This window comes from Macaca fascicularis, chromosome 11 (assembly GCF_037993035.2).
Source record: "Macaca fascicularis isolate 582-1 chromosome 11, T2T-MFA8v1.1".
Classification (NCBI taxonomy): Eukaryota; Metazoa; Chordata; class Mammalia; order Primates; family Cercopithecidae; genus Macaca; species Macaca fascicularis.
The window spans coordinates 111,393,255-111,411,160 of NC_088385.1; the positions used below are offsets into that span (position 1 = coordinate 111,393,255).

Genomic DNA, 17,906 nt, shown 5'->3' on the forward strand with positions numbered 1-17,906 from the left:
CCTTAATTCTCCCCTCCGAGACCCAGCCGGCTCCTTGCCACTTCCCTCTGCAAACGCTCATGGGGGTGGGTGGCAGCAACGAGGCGATTTTCTTCGTCTTTTTTTTCTCCGGGTTTTGTCATGGAAACGCTGACACAACCTCCAGACGGCGGCCGAGCCCGGCCGGGGACTGAGGGCTTTTGGGACCCTGCGGGAGCGCGGCGCGCACACAGCACTCCCCGGGCAACAGCTGGACGCGACCATATCCCGGGTAGGGGCGGGGGGAGCGCGACGCTCCGCCCAGGCACTAGGGTCCCTCCCTCCTCCCGGCTCTCCGCAGGCGCCCTCCCCTCGCCGGGGGCCGCGAGTTGCATTTGGTAAAACCCAGCCCCGGAATATATAGATCTTTGGAGCGCTATGAAGTAGCCTTTGGAGAGGAGGGAGAGGGCCCGTCGGACAGCCACAGCGGCCAGCGCAGCGGCAGCGGCGGCGGCACCACCATCACCGCTCGCACCCCAGCCGCCCGGCCCGCGACCAGGCAGCGGCGGCCGCCGGCGGGATCGGAGGAGGCGGCGGAGCGGCGAGGAGGAGGAGCAGGAGCGCGCAGCCAGCGGGTCCACGCATCTCAGCACTTCCAGACCAACTCCGGCACCTTCTACACCCCTGCCCGGGCTGGGGGCTCCAAGAGCGGCAGCGAGGCGAGCCCGATCCTCCCTCCGAGCCTTGCTCAGCTCTGCCCTGCGCCTCCCGGGCTCCGGTCCGCGCGGTGGGGTCCCTGCTCCTGCGCCCCGGGCGCGCCTCCCGGACACCCCGGTCCCCGCAGCCAGGACAAAGCCATGAAGCCAGCGCTGCTGGAAGTGATGAGGATGAACAGAATCTGCCGGATGGTGCTGGCCACTTGCTTGGGATCCTTTATCCTGGTCATCTTCTATTTCCAAAGTATGTTGCACCCAGGTAGGGGGCGCGTTAGCGTGGTTTTGTTGGATATTTTCTTCTCTCTCGCGCTCTCGCTCGCTCGCTCCCTCGCTCCGCCTGGTTTCTGCCTCTTGCAACCCTACCTCTCCGCCTTCGGCCTCTTCGGGGCTCCTGGCTGCCCGGGTGTACCTGGGTCACCGCGTCCGGATGGGGAGGAGAAGGGAAGGTGTGCTTTCCCCTCTTCTTCCTCCCGGCTCCGGACTGGAGGATGGGACCAGGAGGGGCGGTAGTTTTTTTTTTTTTTTCCCTTCTTCTTTTTTTTTTCTTTGTGTCCCTTGTCTGTCTGTCTACGAGGTAGCAGGGAAAGGGAGAGGTGTGGGAAGCAGCCGGGGGTGAGGGGCTGGTTTGAGGAGAACGAAACTCCCTCCCCGTTACTGCCGAGGTCGGGGGATGAAAGAGTTACCCGAAGCCGGCTGCTCAGCGCCCGGGCGAGCCGCCTCTTCCTGGTTGCCGGGCCGGGGGCGAAGGGTTTACGCCCCGGCGAGGTTGCGAGTCCCTGAAGCAGGCTGGGGAGCCCGGCACTGGGCTCCCACGTATCCCGGGCTCGACGCAGAGCTGAGCAGGTGTGGAGAGAGGTCGGGTGCCCAGCCGCTGCCCCTCCACCACGCGCCGGCCGCTTGCCCCCGGGGTCCGGCTCCGCAGTGACCTTGTGGATGGTGCCCCGGGGCCTGCTCCAGCCCCCAGCCCCTGAGATGGGAACTCCGAGCTCCTGGGTCATGCCTTGACCCCTGCAGTTTTGGAGGAAACTTTGGTCAGGTCCTGGGCTGACCGTCCGTTTGCATCCTCCACTTCTGGAATCCGAGCAACGGGAATCCCCCGGGCGGCGTGGGAATGAACCCCATTCCTCCGGTCCCTTGCGGCTCAGGCAGAGTTCCACGTCCGAAATCTGGACTGGGGGAGGGACGAGGCTCGTCGCTTCCGAGGGGTGCGAGGGAAAGTTTGGGTCCTGGAGAGGGAGGGGCGCCCTCGAGCGCGGCGGCCGGGGGTGAGCAGCTCGGCTGCGAAGCCCAACAGGTAGAACCTTCTGAGAAGCCTGCGGGGTAACGCGGGTCTCCCCTGCTCCCTTTTCCCCTCCCTTATCAGCCCCCTGCCGGGCCACGTTGGCTCAGAAATCCATTTTCTACGCCTCCGAGTTGCCTTTCTCAGCGTAGTCACAGCAATAATTTGCTTTTCTAATTGCAAGGAGGAGGGAGGTGGAAACGCATTTCCTTCCAGGGAAGTGGGGTTGGTGTTTTTCATTTTTGCCTCCCGCCTTCTCCTTTCACTGTGTATCTAACGCTTTAAGCAGACGCAGTCCCGAATTCATCAAGCCTGCGTTTGGGTCGATGGCAGAGGAATAAAGCTGTTCTTTCCATCATACGGGCAGGGCTGCAGGCTGCAGATTCCTTGACAGCGCAGGGACAGACGGCCCCTTTGCCCCACTCGGCCTGGAGCAGTTGTTAAGGCAGCCACACTGCCAAGGATATGCTCCGACTCTACCACATGTAACCTCAGGACGTCCGAGCCAGCCCTGTTAAAGATGGCTTTTGTTTGCAGCTGGGTATTTTTAGTTTAATGTCAGCAAACTACAGCGGTGTTTGTCTCCTCACCCAGACCTGCGGTTGTGAAACTTATAAAGGAATTTAAAAATGGACCTGGCTTGCATTCCGGCAGGCAGGCCTTGGTTGCAGTGGGCAGGGCCAGACAGCCAGGGGTATCTCAGAGTGCCAAGCTCCTGGGGCCACCGGAGACCGGGCAGACTCACCCCAGAGCGCCAGGGGACTGGTGGTGTGCAGATACACTGGGGTTCAAGCAGTTTAAACAAGGGGCGGGGTGATTTGGTCTAGACTCTAGAGCTGTGTTCAGGTCTCTTGAAGTTTTGCGGGGACCGTGAATGCCAGTAATGCTCTGTACAAATGCCCAGAACGAGGATGAGTGTCAGCCTTCAGCAGGAATGTGCTTGAGCTTCTGTGTACCTGAAATACAATTGTCATGGAATTCTTTGTGAGAATTGGGAAATAACTTTCTAGCCAAAGATACTAGGAAGAAACTTCCAACTTGTAATTGGCACTTTGTGAAAATTTCCAGCTCTTGTTAGATTCTTAAGTTGACTTGAAAGTGACATCATATCTTTTCAGTCTAGCCTTTTGGAAGAGGCAGAGAACCTTTTCTAAGCTTGTGCTGATAAAGATCCTCTGTCAGTCCTGCCCCATCCTTTATGTCCCCTTCTAGTCCTATTTTCTGCTATTGTTTATTCTTTGGATCACTATAAATATATTTTTCTGATATTTCCCCCCAGTCCATAGCAAATACTACTTTCAAAACCTTCTATTGAATGTAGAGTTACAGATAGTTCAATTGAAAGGCCTTCCTTATTTCAAATTACTTACAGTTCCACTAAAACTGTGTCAACAGTTTATCATTACATGGGGCATAAAAATATACTTTGAAATCCACATTAAACATTTTCTTTTTGGGGGGGTTCATTTTTTTAAGCTACACTGTTGATGACCGCTGATGTGGAATCTTTTTCACTGGTTTGAATTTCTTTAAAAGTTAAAGATCCTTGCTTCTCTGAAGTATCTTGGGGTAAGGAGAGCTGATCCTTCAGCCTGGCTCTGCAGTTTCTGTCTCTCCAGATCACCCTGGGAGAGGCAGAAGGGACCACAGCATGGCACAGATTGTGTAGCTAAAAATTTGGAGGCCTCTGGCAGGGGTTCCAGATACCTGCGTGTGAAATAGAAAAATAGTATTGCAAAGGCAGTGGGTTCCAGGCTTCGTTGTGGCTGGAGGGTGTGAGACAGGGGAGAGAAAGAAAAAAAGGAGGGCGGGGCACAGTGGCTCATACCTGGAATCCCAGCACCTTGGGAGGCCGAGGCGGGTGAATCACTTGAGCTCAGGAGTTCGAGACCAGCCCAGCCAACATGGCAAAACCACATCTCTACTAAAAATACAAAAATTAGCTGGGTGTGGTGGCACATGCCTGTAATTCCAGGAACCCCGAAGTCTGAGGCATGAGAATAGCATGAACCTGGGAGGCAGAGGTTGCTGTGAGCTAAGATGGCACCACTGCACTCCAGCCTGGGTGACAGAGTGAAACTGTGTCTCAAAAAAACAAAAAAAAAAACAAAAAACAAAAAGCAGACAGCTGGCAAGGCTGGCTGTCCCTCTCTCAGATTCTAATCTGGGCCCCATTATCTTTTCTAATTCATAGAAATGATTAATTTGCAAATTTGAGTAATTGGTCATCAGTTGCACAAGGGTTTAGCAGAAGTGGGCCTTGTCAGTAGGATAGTTCCATTTAGAAGTTTTTGATACTCTGAGTTAATAGTCTTCCTTAAGAATATTTTATTGGACAAGGACCAGGTTTTAGACTCCTATTTTAATCCCGATGTTTTTTGCACAGTGTCTGACAACAGTGGTTCTCAATAAAATATTTGCTGGATGAATGCATGAAGTGGTTAAACTCCAGAAGTAGACCCACTTCTCTGGTTTTCAGGAAGGTCACTTCAAGCCTTGCCAAGAATGCCTGGTCGATAACTCTGACTCTGTCCGGTGGGGATACTTCCTGCCTTCCTGAACTCTGACATGGACCCGGTTAAACTCATCAGGTGCCAGACAGGAGCTTTCACCGTGGCCTAAATTTGCAGCCTGTGAGGTATAGGCAGCTGAGACACTGCTCTGTGTCCTGGATTCTGGAGAAGGTTGGCCTTGTTTAGCCACTAAGGAAATCCATCCATAGAACAGACACCTTCTATGGCCGTGAACTATTCCTAAAGTCAGGGAGAATGGAACCACATACCTGCGGTTTCTATACAGGTTTGAGTTCACCAGTGAATGCTTCCTATGAAAGTTCATCAGCTTACATTAAAGTGTCTTGCATGCTTGTCCCAGATGGCTGGGTTTTGATGGAGCTGTGTCATGCAGGGCAAAGCTGAGAGGCCCCCCAGGCTGCATTGGTGCACAGTGTGTAAAGGCAGCTCTTCGGAACCTTCCTTTTGTGTTACTCCATAGGATTGTGGTTTTTGTTTGAAATCTACTGTTCATAGAAAGAAGCCTTCAGAGGAGAAAGCCTTTTCTCTCCTGTTTGCTTCCTCTCTATTATTTTTATTTTTGCAAAATGTTTATTTTCACTGTCACCTGGGATTTTTTTGCCTTGGTGGAATGTATTGAAAGATTATATCCTTTATTTAAAGATGTCTGTTTACCCCCTTGCAGTTTCACTTGATCAGGCTGAATCTAAAATGCATTTTATATTATAATTTTAAACTAACTGTAAACATAATACGTGCTCATTTTAGAAAATTCAGGAGGTGGTCAGGTGCGATGGCTTACACCTGTAATCCCAGCACTTTGGGAGTCCGAGGCGGGCGGATCACCTGAGGTCAGGAGTTTGAGACCAGCCTGACCAACATGGTGAAACCCTGTCTCTACTAAAAATACAAAAAGATTAGCCGGGCGTGGTGGTGCCCGCCTGTAATCCCAGCTACTTGGGAGGCTGAGGCAGGAGAATCACTTGAACCAGGGAGGCTGAGGTTACAGTGAGCTGAGATCGTGCCATTGCACTCCATCCTGGGCAACAAGAGTGTAACACCATCTCAAAAAAAAAAAAAAAGAAAATTCAGGTGCCATAGAAGAAAAACAATCATTATTCCACCACCAAGGGGCAACTAGTACTTTAAAAATATATTATAGAATATATTTATATATGTTTATACATTCTATATTTTTCTCAACTATGCAAAATGCATATATATAGTTGAGATAAAATCATACATTTTGTATCCTGTTTGATAATAAGTATTTTAGACAAATACATCATTATCACAACTAGTTATTAAAGACAAAGTTTAGCCATAACTGTTTAAATGTATAGACTTGCATGTGTCTCCACCTCCCAGTCTACCCCTTTGCAGGATGTTAGTCTGGTATTATTTTTTGCTGTGGCTGCACAAATTTAATGTTACGTTACAGAATCTTTTTGCTTATACATGGAATGAGTTTGGAGTCGTACTCTAATTTGTAGGGGCTGTTCTTACGTTATATACCTGAAACTTCCATTGAAAAAGTGTCAAGAGGGTCTCAAATATGAGACTGTTATGAATTCTGAAAACAGCATTGAATCACTGAAGGTTCTCATGTACCCCGTAAATATATACAACTACTATGTACCTACAAAAATTAACAAGTAAAAAAAATAACTGAAGGAGAAGACATTTTTAGCATGGGGTCTCTCCTTGGTTGTTTAAGTTAAATGTTTGCACCTCAATGGAGCCTTTTCATAGCTGTGCTCAGATGAGAGAGACGTCGGTGATCTCCTTTGATTGTTACAGTCCTCATTTTCATTGCTTTCCAAAATGAAAGGACTGATTGGGCACCATAGAAAGGGTGGTTGGGGGGTTTCCGTGGGGTGAGGGGAGAGGGAATCCATCCTTCAGCTGAGGTATCTGTTGTTAGTATTTGTCTGGTTGAAAAATCATTTTGTTCATAGCTTTATCAGCACAGTCATTTCAAAACAGGAAGTCAAAGGCTCCTAAGCAAAGGCACCACCCTTTCCCTTCTTAAACCCACCAAAAGGACCTCTCTTTAATCTGGAGGTCAAGTGAAAAAGGCTCTCATGAAAGTCATTGCCAGCAGTTCTCTTCTAAGTTCAGACTGAGAAAAACCAGAAGTCATTCTGCTGATTCATTTTTTTTTCTTTTTAGTTTTTCTTTTGAATTTTTGGGATATCACCTTTATAACAAATAAAAGGGGAGGCAGTTCTTCCCATGAGATCATTGAACAATCTGATCTGTCAGTTAAAATTTCCTGGAACTTGTAATTTGATGCATCTCAGATCCAATGTGATTGATTGAAACTTACAAGCCCGCTTGTTCTCCTCCTCCCCAGCCCCCTCTCTGTCTGTCTGTCTCTCTTTTCCTTTCTTCTCCTCTGTGCCAGATGCTGTTCTTGGCACTGGAGATCTAACACATACATCTCTGCCTTCATGGAACTTAGATTCTAGTGGGACAGACAGACTTGAAAAAAATGCAGAAGTGATATATATGGTATATCAGATGGTGTGAAGAGAAAAACAAAACAGAGAAGATGGTTGAGGGATGTGAGAGGCAGGGGTTGCAATATAATATAGAGGTAATTAGGGAATGTCATTGATAAGATGACACTGAGAGCAGACAGCTGCAGGAAATGAAGGAGCCGGCCATGTTCCAGGGAGAGAGCAACACAAGTTCAAGTCTGGTCCCTGAGGCAAGAACATGCATGGCAAGGTGGTCAGAGTGCCTGGAGCAGAGGGACAGAGGCAGCCAACAACCACAGTGGGGAGACACAAGTCAGAGAGAGACGATTGTTTTGAGCTTTGGGTTTAACTGTAGATGGGAGGGAAGTGCTGCAGAAGCTTTAGCAGAGGACTCTTGAGGCAGGGAGGTGAGGAATAAGGGTGGAAGCGATGTAGAAAGATTGAAAATCAAGTCTCCTACTTGCACTTTTTTTTTTTTTTTTTTTTTTTAATGGAGATGGAGTCTCGCTCTGTTACCTAGGCTGGAGTGCAGTGGTGCAATCTCAGCTCATTGCAACCTCTGCCTCCTGGGCCCAAGCAATTCTCCTGCTTCAGCCTCCTAAGTAGCTGGGATTACAGGCATGCACCACCACACCTGGCTAATTTTTGCGTTTTTAATAGAGACTGGGTTTCGCCATGTTGGCCAGGCTGGTCTCAAACTCCTGACCTTAAGTGATCCACCCTCCTCGGCCTCCCAAAGTGCTAGTATAGGTGTGAGTCACCGTGCCCAGCCCTCCTTGCACATTTGTATTCATCTTTGGTCAGCCGATAGTATACTTTGGTTAAGTTGTCACCATATAAGTCCCATCTCCCCTCTACCACCTGCTCCTCCTTGACCCCCCACTAGACCATTTCCTTTTTCAATTTTTTAAACTTTATCTTTATTTTTAAAAATAGGGTCTTGCTCTATTGCCCAGGCTGGCAAGTAGTGGTGAGATCATGGCTCACTGCATCCTCAAACTCCTGGGCTCAAGGGATCCTCCTACATCAGCCTCCCAAGCAGCTCGGACTTACAGGTGTGCCACCACACCCAGTCCCATTTCCAATTTTTAAAGCAGTAATAAAGAGATCTGAAAAAGAGATTTGAGAACAATTTTGACTGAGCTTGTAGTGGGAAATTCGTAATATCTTCAGGGTGCAATCCGTGGCATTTGTGAATAAAACTATCCAGAAAAAGTGCCAGACTTAAATCGGTACCCAATAAAAATATAGCGACGAAATGGATCAACACTCTGGGAGTGGAAGACTCAGGTCCTAGTCTGGGGTCTCCCACGTCCTATCCCCATAAATTATTGTGTATTATTGATTCCAGGACGTATTTTTTCACATTTTAGTAATTATGTAATTTGTGTTGTGATTGATGGCATCTCAGCACCGTGCTGCGCTTTAATGAGCAGCTGTTTTGTTTCTTAGTGTTCCATCAAATAGTGTGCCTTCGCCATGGATGCCTTCTGAGGCCACCTCTGTAAATTGTGGAAGTACTTTATGTAAACTGTGGCACACTTCATAACCTCAGTAAGTGATGAAAAAATGGCATTCCTCCAAGATGCAGACTCTGAGGGCTCAAAAGTACCTGGTTAGCCTTGAGTACTTGCTTCTCAATGGCCAGACTGGCATGCAGTCTGTCCAGGTCTTTTTAACTTTGCCTGGCACTTATTTTCAGAACCCAGGGCTTGTAGTTAGTATTTCTCAGATTAATGATGAGGTTGGTTAAGAGTTAGAATAGGGAGGGTGGGAAGTAGGTGATTTAACTTGGGACTTGAACCCGGAAGTTCATCTAGAAATAGACACAAACATTTGCCCAGGGAAAGTATCACCAATGTGGATTTTTGTTTCTTTCAAGCTACTGAGCTGTCATGACTTTGTCATTTCTCTTTTCTGGCCCTTTTGGAAATGTACTGTAGTTGTTTGTTTTTTTGTACATCTTCCTCTTTTGATACAGCAAGGCGTGGATTCTCTCAGGTTCATCTTTATAGCCTCTGACCCTGGCCCAGAGGTGCCTAGGAAACATTTAAAGAGTTAATAATTGATTCTCAAAGATAAGCCTTTCCACCTTGGTCACCACCCAACCCATGTGCCCAGAACTCAGAAGGAGGAGCCAGGTTGGATTGTCATGTACAAACAGCATCTGCTGTGGTCTAGTCCATTTGTCTCCCAAATCTCTTTGCTTCTGTTCTGCTATGGTTCAGGGCAGGAAATAGAAATCAGTCTAGGTATTTTATTTTTTAATCTAATTGAATTTTTCTTTTTTTGAGACAGAGTATCACTTTGTCGCCCAGGCTGGAGTGCCGTGGCACCATCTGGCTCACTGCAACCTCTGCCTCCCAGGTTCAAGCAATTCTCCTGCCTCAGCCTTCCAAGTAGCTGGGATTACAGGTGCCTGCCACCATGCCCAGCTAATTTTTGTATTTTTAGTAGACACGGGGTTTTGCCATGTTGGCCAGGCTGGTCTTGAACTCCTGACATCAGGTGATCCGCCCACCTCGGCCTCCCAAAGTGCTAGGATTACAGGCATGAACCACTGTGTCCGGCCCCTGTCTAGGTATTTTAAGCAGAAAGATATTTACTAGAGGGAATTTGGTGCTTATAAAGACATTAAGGGGCTGGAGGAATGGGGCTCCAGGAATGTCTCCCAGCTAATGGTAGTAGTTTATACAATAATTTATAAACAAATGTATGTCGGCATGGCTGCTCAAAAAAAAAAAAAAAAAAAAACCTGACTCACTAGGGGTGCTACACCCTCCGAGATTGTGTCTGGAACTATTGAATTCAAGAAAAAACTGATGGCAAAGCCGGAGAGTGGACCCTATAGTGCTATTGCAAAAAACCCTCGTGTCCCCATCTCCATGCTTGCCAGCAGCCAAACAGCCCCAAAGGCAAGAAGATGGCCTCTGCCTCACATCTGCTTTCTAAATCTCAAGTGAGTGCTTCTGTTTGGGGGGAGCCAAATTCACATCTAGAACCTTAGCTTCAAAGAAGCCTGGGAAATACAACTTTTCAATTACCAGCCTCTGCAGGCTAGAAAGCTTTCTAGAAGGAGCGTAAAATGAATGATGAGCAAATAATCACAATACTCACTGCACCCTATTGGTAAAACATATTTGAGCAGCCATCCCTCAATATATTTTGTTTATAAATAATTTCTGAATATTTCTACCATTATCTACATATCTAGGATAGGATCCTTTCTGACTAGTGACTGTAAATACATATGACATTATCTGTTGGATAATTCTGTTGGCTGACTCTTTATCAATTCTCATTCTTTCATCCTTTTGACCTTGTAATGTTGTTCACAAAGATACGATGGAGAGCTAGTACTTAAGAGAGAGGAATGCCATTTCTTGTGTGCCTGGATTGTGACAATTATCTCTAAGTTGTAGTTTCTTGGCTGGGATCTCTTTAGGCCTCAGTTCTATTTTGTGAGGAATAGGATAGTTAAAAGTAGATAATACAATCTGTAAATTTACTTATGATTCAGTTGTAAATGGTTATTCATTGAAGTATGCTGAGAAGGGTGGAATTATTGAGGTGGTCACTCCAGTTCATTTTGTGGTTGAAGATACCTGCCTGAGTTTCGTAAGTGACATGTAATTTGATATGACAGGTTAGGTGGGTTGTTTGTGGCCATTTGTATTCTTGATATAGTTACTTTTTTTTTTAGGGTAACCGAAAATGGAAGGTCTGGTGTTTAGATGAACAAAAAATGCAAAGTCTGATGTTTCCTTCCCAGACCCCTTTTGTGGCACAATGTCCACTAGGATTTTGGAACCCCAGGACTAGACCTGCCTTGAATGTCATTGGTTATTGTCAGACCTGCCGTTGTCAACTCTGGGTAAAAGTCCCATGTTAACCTAGTGCCAGTTCTGGCAGTGGTGGAGGCTTAGTTTGGCTTTAGATAAGCAGTATGGGGAGGGCTGATACTTCCAGCATCACCAGGAATTGGGTTCTGTCTCAGGTCGATATGGATCGAGACAAAGAAACCTGGTAATGGAAGTGTTTCAGTCCTTATCATTCTCTGGCGTGAGTGGTTATCTTAAATGCCTTGGGAGAAAAAACTCACAAAGGCAACTCAAGTGAAATAAGCTGGTGGCTGGGTTTCTGTTAGAAACTGTTAACTTCAAAGAATCTCAGAAGAGGGAAACCACAGAGGCCCCTCTAAGGTAGTGTTGTAACAGGGCACTTAACATTTCTTAACGGTTGTCATATTTTACCTTTAATATCATTGCATATGGTCACTCATTATAGTGAAAAGAGCACAGAATTTGGAGTCTAGACACCAGCTTTTAGGATTTGGCTGTTCCCTATATCCATTTGACATCATTCAAGATATTTTTGTTAAATGCTTACTAAGAGTTAGGCTCTGTTCTAGGTGTGAATCAAACAGTTGAAAATCCATGTCCTCATGGAACATACATCATAGTGGGGGAGACACAATAACAAACGCATATTAAATTAAAGAGTATGTTTGAAGGTGACAAGTGCTACAGGGGGGGTGCGGAAGCAAGAAAGGGGGATGTGAAGTGGCAGTGGTGGGGAGATTGAAATTTTAAATAGGGTTGTCAGGGAAGTTCTCTCTGAAAAGGTGGCTTTAAAGATTGAAGGAGATGAGGTAGATGGGAGATGAGCCGATGAAATAATAAAGATATTTATCGGATATTATTTACCAAAGGCCAACTTGGGTCAGGTATTGAATATAGATTACTCCCCCACAGGACTCTTATATGTATACGCTGTAATTACCACCATTTTACAAGGGGGGAAACTGAAGCATAGAGCATTATCCCTTGTCTGAGATCCCCAGGAGAGGCGTGGATGGAGTAAGAACCATACCCGGCTGTATGACTTCATATCTGCTGCTCTGAACAGCTGGGAGGGCTCTCATTTGGGCATTAGTCTTCCCGTCCACCCCAAAGATTGGTGAGAACGATTGCAATTTAGTGATAGACATTCTGCGAAGGGTGGGACCTTTCTGCCCATCAACGAATCATTCTGTCCAAATGCCACTAATGCCCCTCCTTGAGAAAGAGCTCAAGACTCTGTGTGTAAACAGCATCTGGCGTAGTACTTGGCTGCATCCCATGACTTGGGCAAGTGCCTGGCAAGTGCAGGGGCTTAATAATTGATTGAATGAGTGACTGAGTGAAAGTCACAGACAAGAGATTTGGTCCCCTCGTTTGCCAAGTGAAGGTAGTAATATCACCTCTCTTATGGGTGGTGGTGGTGGCAAAGATTAAATGAGAAGTTAGATGTGAAACTGCTTTGGAAATGGATGTAAACCTATGTAACAACACTGCGTGTCCTGCACATGTATCCTGGAACTTAAAATTAAATAAAAAAAGAAAAAATGAATGTAAAAGCAGTATACATATATTGTTGTTACGATAAATGACCTGTGTGGTTCCTCGTTCAAGGATGTGAATCTCGATGTCAACATGATGCTGTTGTATTTCATTCTGTTTGAAACCTGAGCAAGTTTTTATCCTTTTAACCTGTGTGTCCTACACTGTAAGATTGACTGAAAGGATCTAACATCTATAAGAATGAGACTCCTGTGAATATCTTCTCTCTGTATGTGCTCACTCTCTCTCTGCCGTGCTAACAGGCATACCCTCTGCCAAGGCCAAAACTGTGTAGCAGTTTGCAAAGCAGAGTTTATATTTGGTGAGGAATCAGCCTTGTGTTTTCTTGCTGAATGCAGTGACCAGAGCATTTCCTCCCAATTATGCACTTAATTATTCCTCGGGTTCCCATTGGCTTTAACAAGTGACACTTGGGAAATAACACAGGCACTGGTCAATGCCATTTCTGAAGCTGAACTTCGAGGAGGATGAAAAGCAGTCATTTCAGAAAAGTAACAGTGGTAGCATGGCAGCCCGTATGTGAGCAGTTGTTGGCTGGGTTAGCATGGCTCATTGCACAGGACAGCATCGATTGGCCCTGTGTCTCCACATTGGGCCTGTTCTGTGCTGAGGAGGACTTTAGGGTTCCTTCGGTATAGGGGTCAGGCCTTCCCACTGTTTAACTGCAGTTAAACAGTTAAACAGTTAAACATGGAGCTTGCTCTGTGGCTGGGTTTGTAGCTGGGGCACAGATCTATTTCCACCCTTCTTCACCAGACCAGGTCCTAAAATTCAGTTCAAAGACTCCATCACCCTGATCTGGGATAGGCCCAGCATTCTTCGACCTGAGGCCAGGCTCACATTTGAAATAGTCCCTGTTAGGCTGGAGAGTTATCATAGAGGAAGGGGAGTGTATTTGTCAGGGCTCACATTTCTTTACAAGTTGAAAAAGTTTTTATCTTTTTAAGCACCCAGACTTCTTTCCATTCCACCTAATCATTGATTTAGACTATTTGTTTGCAACTGGTTTGGGACCTCCTTCTTCCTCCACAGGTGACAGGTGGCAATGTCTGGAGACATTTTGGGTTGTCATTAATACTGGGGAAGGTGTGCTACTGGCATTTAGTGAGTGGAGGCCAGGGATGCTGTTAGACATCCTACAATGGATAGGATAGACTTCCCCGCAACAAAGAACAGGCTAGCTCAAAATATCAATAGTCGGGAAACCCTCTATTAGTCTGTTCTCACGCCGCTGTGAAGAAATACCTGTGACTGGGTAATTTATAAAGGAAAGAGGTTTAATTGACTCACAGTTCTGCATGGCTGGGGAGGCCTCAGGAAACTTACAATCATGGTGGAAGGCACCTCTTCACAGGGCAGCAGGAGAGAGAATGTGTGCAAGCAGGGGAGATGCCAGACACTGATAAAGCCATCAGATCTCATGAGACTCACTCACTATCATGAGAACAGCATGGGGGAAACCACCCCCATGATCCAATTAACTCCACTTGGTCCTGCCCTTGACACGTGGGGATTATTACAATTCAAGGTGAGATTTGGATGGGGGCACAGTCAAACCATACCAAACCCTTATTTGATTAAAAATGTTTCTGATGCTTTATGAAAAAAAACAGTAACAATAGTGATCACTTACCAAATACTTGCTCTGCATCAGACAGTGTGTCAGCTGCTGTGTTTGGATTATCCATCCTATTTAATCCCCACCACAGCCTTGTGAGATGCGCATTTACCAATCCCATTATACAGGTGAGGAAACTGAGGCTTAGAGAGGTGATGGAGCCTGCCTAATTGGAAAGCTGGAACAGGAGCCTGGCTCAGGTCTAACTGACAGCAAACACTGTACTCTTCACCTCACCAGTATTCCCGTCTCCATGTTCTTGGTTTCAGATAATTAGATCAAGAAGTAATTATTTCATAAAGGCCTTAAGCTCAGCTGTAGACTCAGTAAGTGGGACATTCAGTGATAGCCCCTTCTCTTCTTACCCTACACTCTATCTCTGGTGACCTCATCCCCTCTTGGGGTATCATCTGTGTTTAGATGATGCTCATGTCTTTCTTCAACTTGGATGTGACCTTGGGTCGAAGTCTAGTTCATGTATTACCTCTTGTATTACCATCCATCCCCTCTTGGTCAGAATGAGGGGAAGGATGTCCTTCCTTTCGTCCCTGTGGTACTTTGTGTGCGTACATCTCTAATATTACTCATTCTGATAATTGACTCCTTCAGGGAAGGGGCATGTCTTGTTTAGCACAATATCCCGACATCTGCAATAGATCCTGGTCACTCAGTAACACTTTGCTAAAAGAAGGAATACACTGATGGTAATTGGTCACTAAGAAGAAAATCCCCCTTTTTGGGATGGTGGGTTTGATTTTCATTTTGATTCTATGGTGATTTGATTTTCATTTTGATTCTATGGTGAGCTGTCACTTAAGAGAGCCAAGAACAACCCCTTTTATACCGTGGTTAAATGTGAACAGCCAAAAAGTGAACAACTGTCAAAGTTGTAGGAATTGCATCACTGTAACCACAAAGGTAATTAAATGTGTCCCAGGAAGGGATCTGCTAATTTGGTTTGCAATGGGAGTGTCTGAGACAAGACTTTTGTAGAGCAGCACTGTCCAGTGGAAACACACTGCTACTGCACACAAAACTAAATCTTCTGGTAGCCATTTTTACATTGAAAAAAGTAAAAAGAAACAGGTGAGATTAATATCTGAAATATTCCAACAAGTACTCAATATTAAAACTCATTGCAATATTTTACAGAGTTTTGGTACTAAGTCTCCAGAAATCCAGTGTGTATTTTTACAGGACATCTACATTCAGATTAGCTGCATTTCAAATGCTTACTAGCCACATGTGACTAGGGCTACTGTAATGGATAGTGTAGCTCTAAAGTATTAGAGAACCTTTTCTACACTAAACTAGGGCTTTTTTTTTTGTCTCCCCTCACCCTAATTAAAAAAAAAATTTATGGTGACAGAGCAAGACTGTCACCCAGACTGGAATGCAGTGGCGTGATCGTGGTTCACTGCAGCTATGACCTGGGCTCAAGCAATTCTGCCACCTTAGCCTCCCAAGTAGCTGGGACTGCAGGTGTGCACCATCATACTGGGCTAATTTTTGATTTTTTTTTTTTTTTTTTTTTTTGTAGAGACAGGATCTAGTTATGTTGCCCAGGTGGGTCTCAAATGCCTGAGCTCAAGCGATCTTGCCTCAGCCTCCTAAAGTATTGGGAGTACAGGCATGAGCCATTGTGCCCGCCCCTTCCATTTTCTTAAGGGGATGTTGTCTTTCCTGGGTTTTAGCTATACCCTTTGGGAATAATATTGATTATCTTAAGGCTCAACATGTTAAGTACAAGATATTGGCTGCAAAGTTATACACACACACACACACACACACACACACACACACACACACACACACACATCCCTAAAGTCATTTCAGGCCTCTAAGGTATCTTCAAAGTCTTCTAGTTAATCAGTCGTTATCTGAAGCTTGATTGTGCTATTGAGATCTTAACACAGTCTGCCATGTAGCAAGAGCAACTGTTACTAGCTCCATTCTACAGATGAGGCAGTGGAGACTCAGAAGGATTTGGGGAATTGCTTAAATTTTGTTTCGAGTGGTTCTAATACCAACGTTTAGCTGCAAAGTCTGGCCCAAAGAATATTCATTCTATTAGGGTGGATGTAAACACACATACTTTACTGTCTTATGGGGCCAGATGCGATTGCTGTTACAAAGAGAGACAAACTGTGAAGGAAAGGGAGAGGAGGGTGATTGATTTTGGTGGTGCTGGGGATGGTGGTGGTCGTGGTGGTGGTGGTGGAAGGAAGTCTCCCAGGGAAAGTCGAGGTTTGTACTGGGCTCTGAAGGATGAGTAGAAATTTGCTAGCGGAATCTGGGAAGGGGGAGGAAAGACATTCTAGGTGAGGACGTCTGCCAGACCAGTGAGGAGAGTGATGTCTGGGAATACAGGAGCCCAAGGGTGGAGAGGTGAACCTGGATGGCTCTGAATGCTCTAAAGTTTGAGTTTTATTCTTGGGACCAGGGAGCCACAGGTTTAGTGACTCCTGTTTTTCAGATGATGAAATTTAAGCTGCATTTAAACTCTCTTGTTTCATTAGAAAGGCAGTAGTTTCAAACTCACTTTCTCAAAATGAACTCGGGGCCATTTGGAAATCGTTTCTATTACCGTCATTTAATGGGAGGCAAGAAGATTATTCATGAACGACTAAAGTGCAAAGTAAGAAAGAGCTTAAAAGCATTCTGTAGTGGGATTTGAAACTCCTCTGTTTTGCGTTGCTTGGGCCAAAATTATAGGACATGGGGGTTAAATTTCAGTCTCTCAGTTGCTAATGGTGCCCTAGCTTCACCCTCAGAGGGCCCTGGAAGCAGTGGTGGGAGAAAGGGAAAGTGTGTAAATCGTCCCAGGGAAGAGAGTTTCTTGCTTCAGTGGGAGCTCGTGGGTGTATCCGGGTCAGGCTGCAGCTGTTGGGCTGCCCTAGAGATGAGCAGTGAAGGATGGAGAACAAAGTCTGCTGCTTCCTCCTGGATGTCAGACCCAAGTGCACTGTATGTGGGGTCTGAGTGCATTGTCCCCCTGAAAGATGCTGCCCTGTGTCCTCTTTAAATCAAAAGGCTGCCTCTTTTTTAGGCTCCCCTTCCTGGGCTGTGGGAGAGGGCATGGGGCTATTGTAGAGCTCATACACCCTATGAAAAGGCATCTCTCTGTGGCTTTCACAATCACTTCTGGGGGCCATTGTGCTTGGTACAAAGCTGAGGGCTGCCTGTATTTTCTCTGCGAGACTGTAGCACTTGACGCCTGTCGATGAATAATCGAGAGCTGGTTTTCTCATAGGGGCATCTCACCACCTTTGATCCCCTTTATTTTCCGTTCAAACATCACCACCACCACCACCACCACCACCACCACCACCACCACCACCACCACCACCACCACCATCACGACAGGGAGAGCTCTTCCAAAGGCTTAATTGAAAAAGAAAGTAATATAATGTAATCACAGATATGCAGCGTGTTTTAAAGGGGGCACGTGGATAGGCAAGCTAAAAGGGTTTCTGGATTTATGCTTGCAAACTTATAACGATTTAGGGATTAGGGATTTGAAGGTCTAATTGAGGTAGTACTTATTATTGGAAGCCTATGCAAAGGTATTGGAATGGAGATTATTTTGCAATTGGAAGAATTAGATAGTGAAATCCTTTAAGAGCCAAGGTTTCATTATAAGTAGGGTTTTCTGTATAATTTTGCTGTTCAAAAATGGAAGTGCAGGTTTGAGATCAGTAACTGAACAGGCAATCTTTTAGTTAATTGTAATAAAACAGCTTTTGTTGCGAGAGTGTGAGCCATCATCCGAATGACAATTACGTGCTTAAAAATATTAACTAGGAATAGTGGCCTTGCTCACTTTAGGATAATCCATTGCATTTAGGAGGGGAGTGGCTCAGGGCTCTTTCTTGGGACTCTGCAGAGAATTCTTTCAAGGCTTATGCTGACTTTGTTTCCTGTGACTGTAAAAGCA

At 45.9% G+C, this 17,906-nt stretch overlaps 1 protein-coding gene across 4 annotated transcripts in view; it reads left to right on the forward strand.

The window, feature by feature from the left end:
* Nucleotides 1–403: 403 nt before the first annotated feature.
* Nucleotides 404–17,906, forward strand: part of CHST11 (carbohydrate sulfotransferase 11) — a 307,020-nt gene continuing 289,517 nt past the window's right edge. The window contains exon 1 of one of the 4 annotated variants that reach the window (XM_015431469.4): nucleotides 404–933. In XM_015431469.4, coding sequence (XP_015286955.1) covers nucleotides 816–933 — 118 coding nt within the window. In that variant the 5' untranslated portion in view covers nucleotides 404–815. The remainder of the gene's footprint in view (nucleotides 934–17,906) is intronic. The other 3 variants (XM_015431470.4, XM_074007658.1, XM_074007659.1) reach the window with 3 other exon arrangements.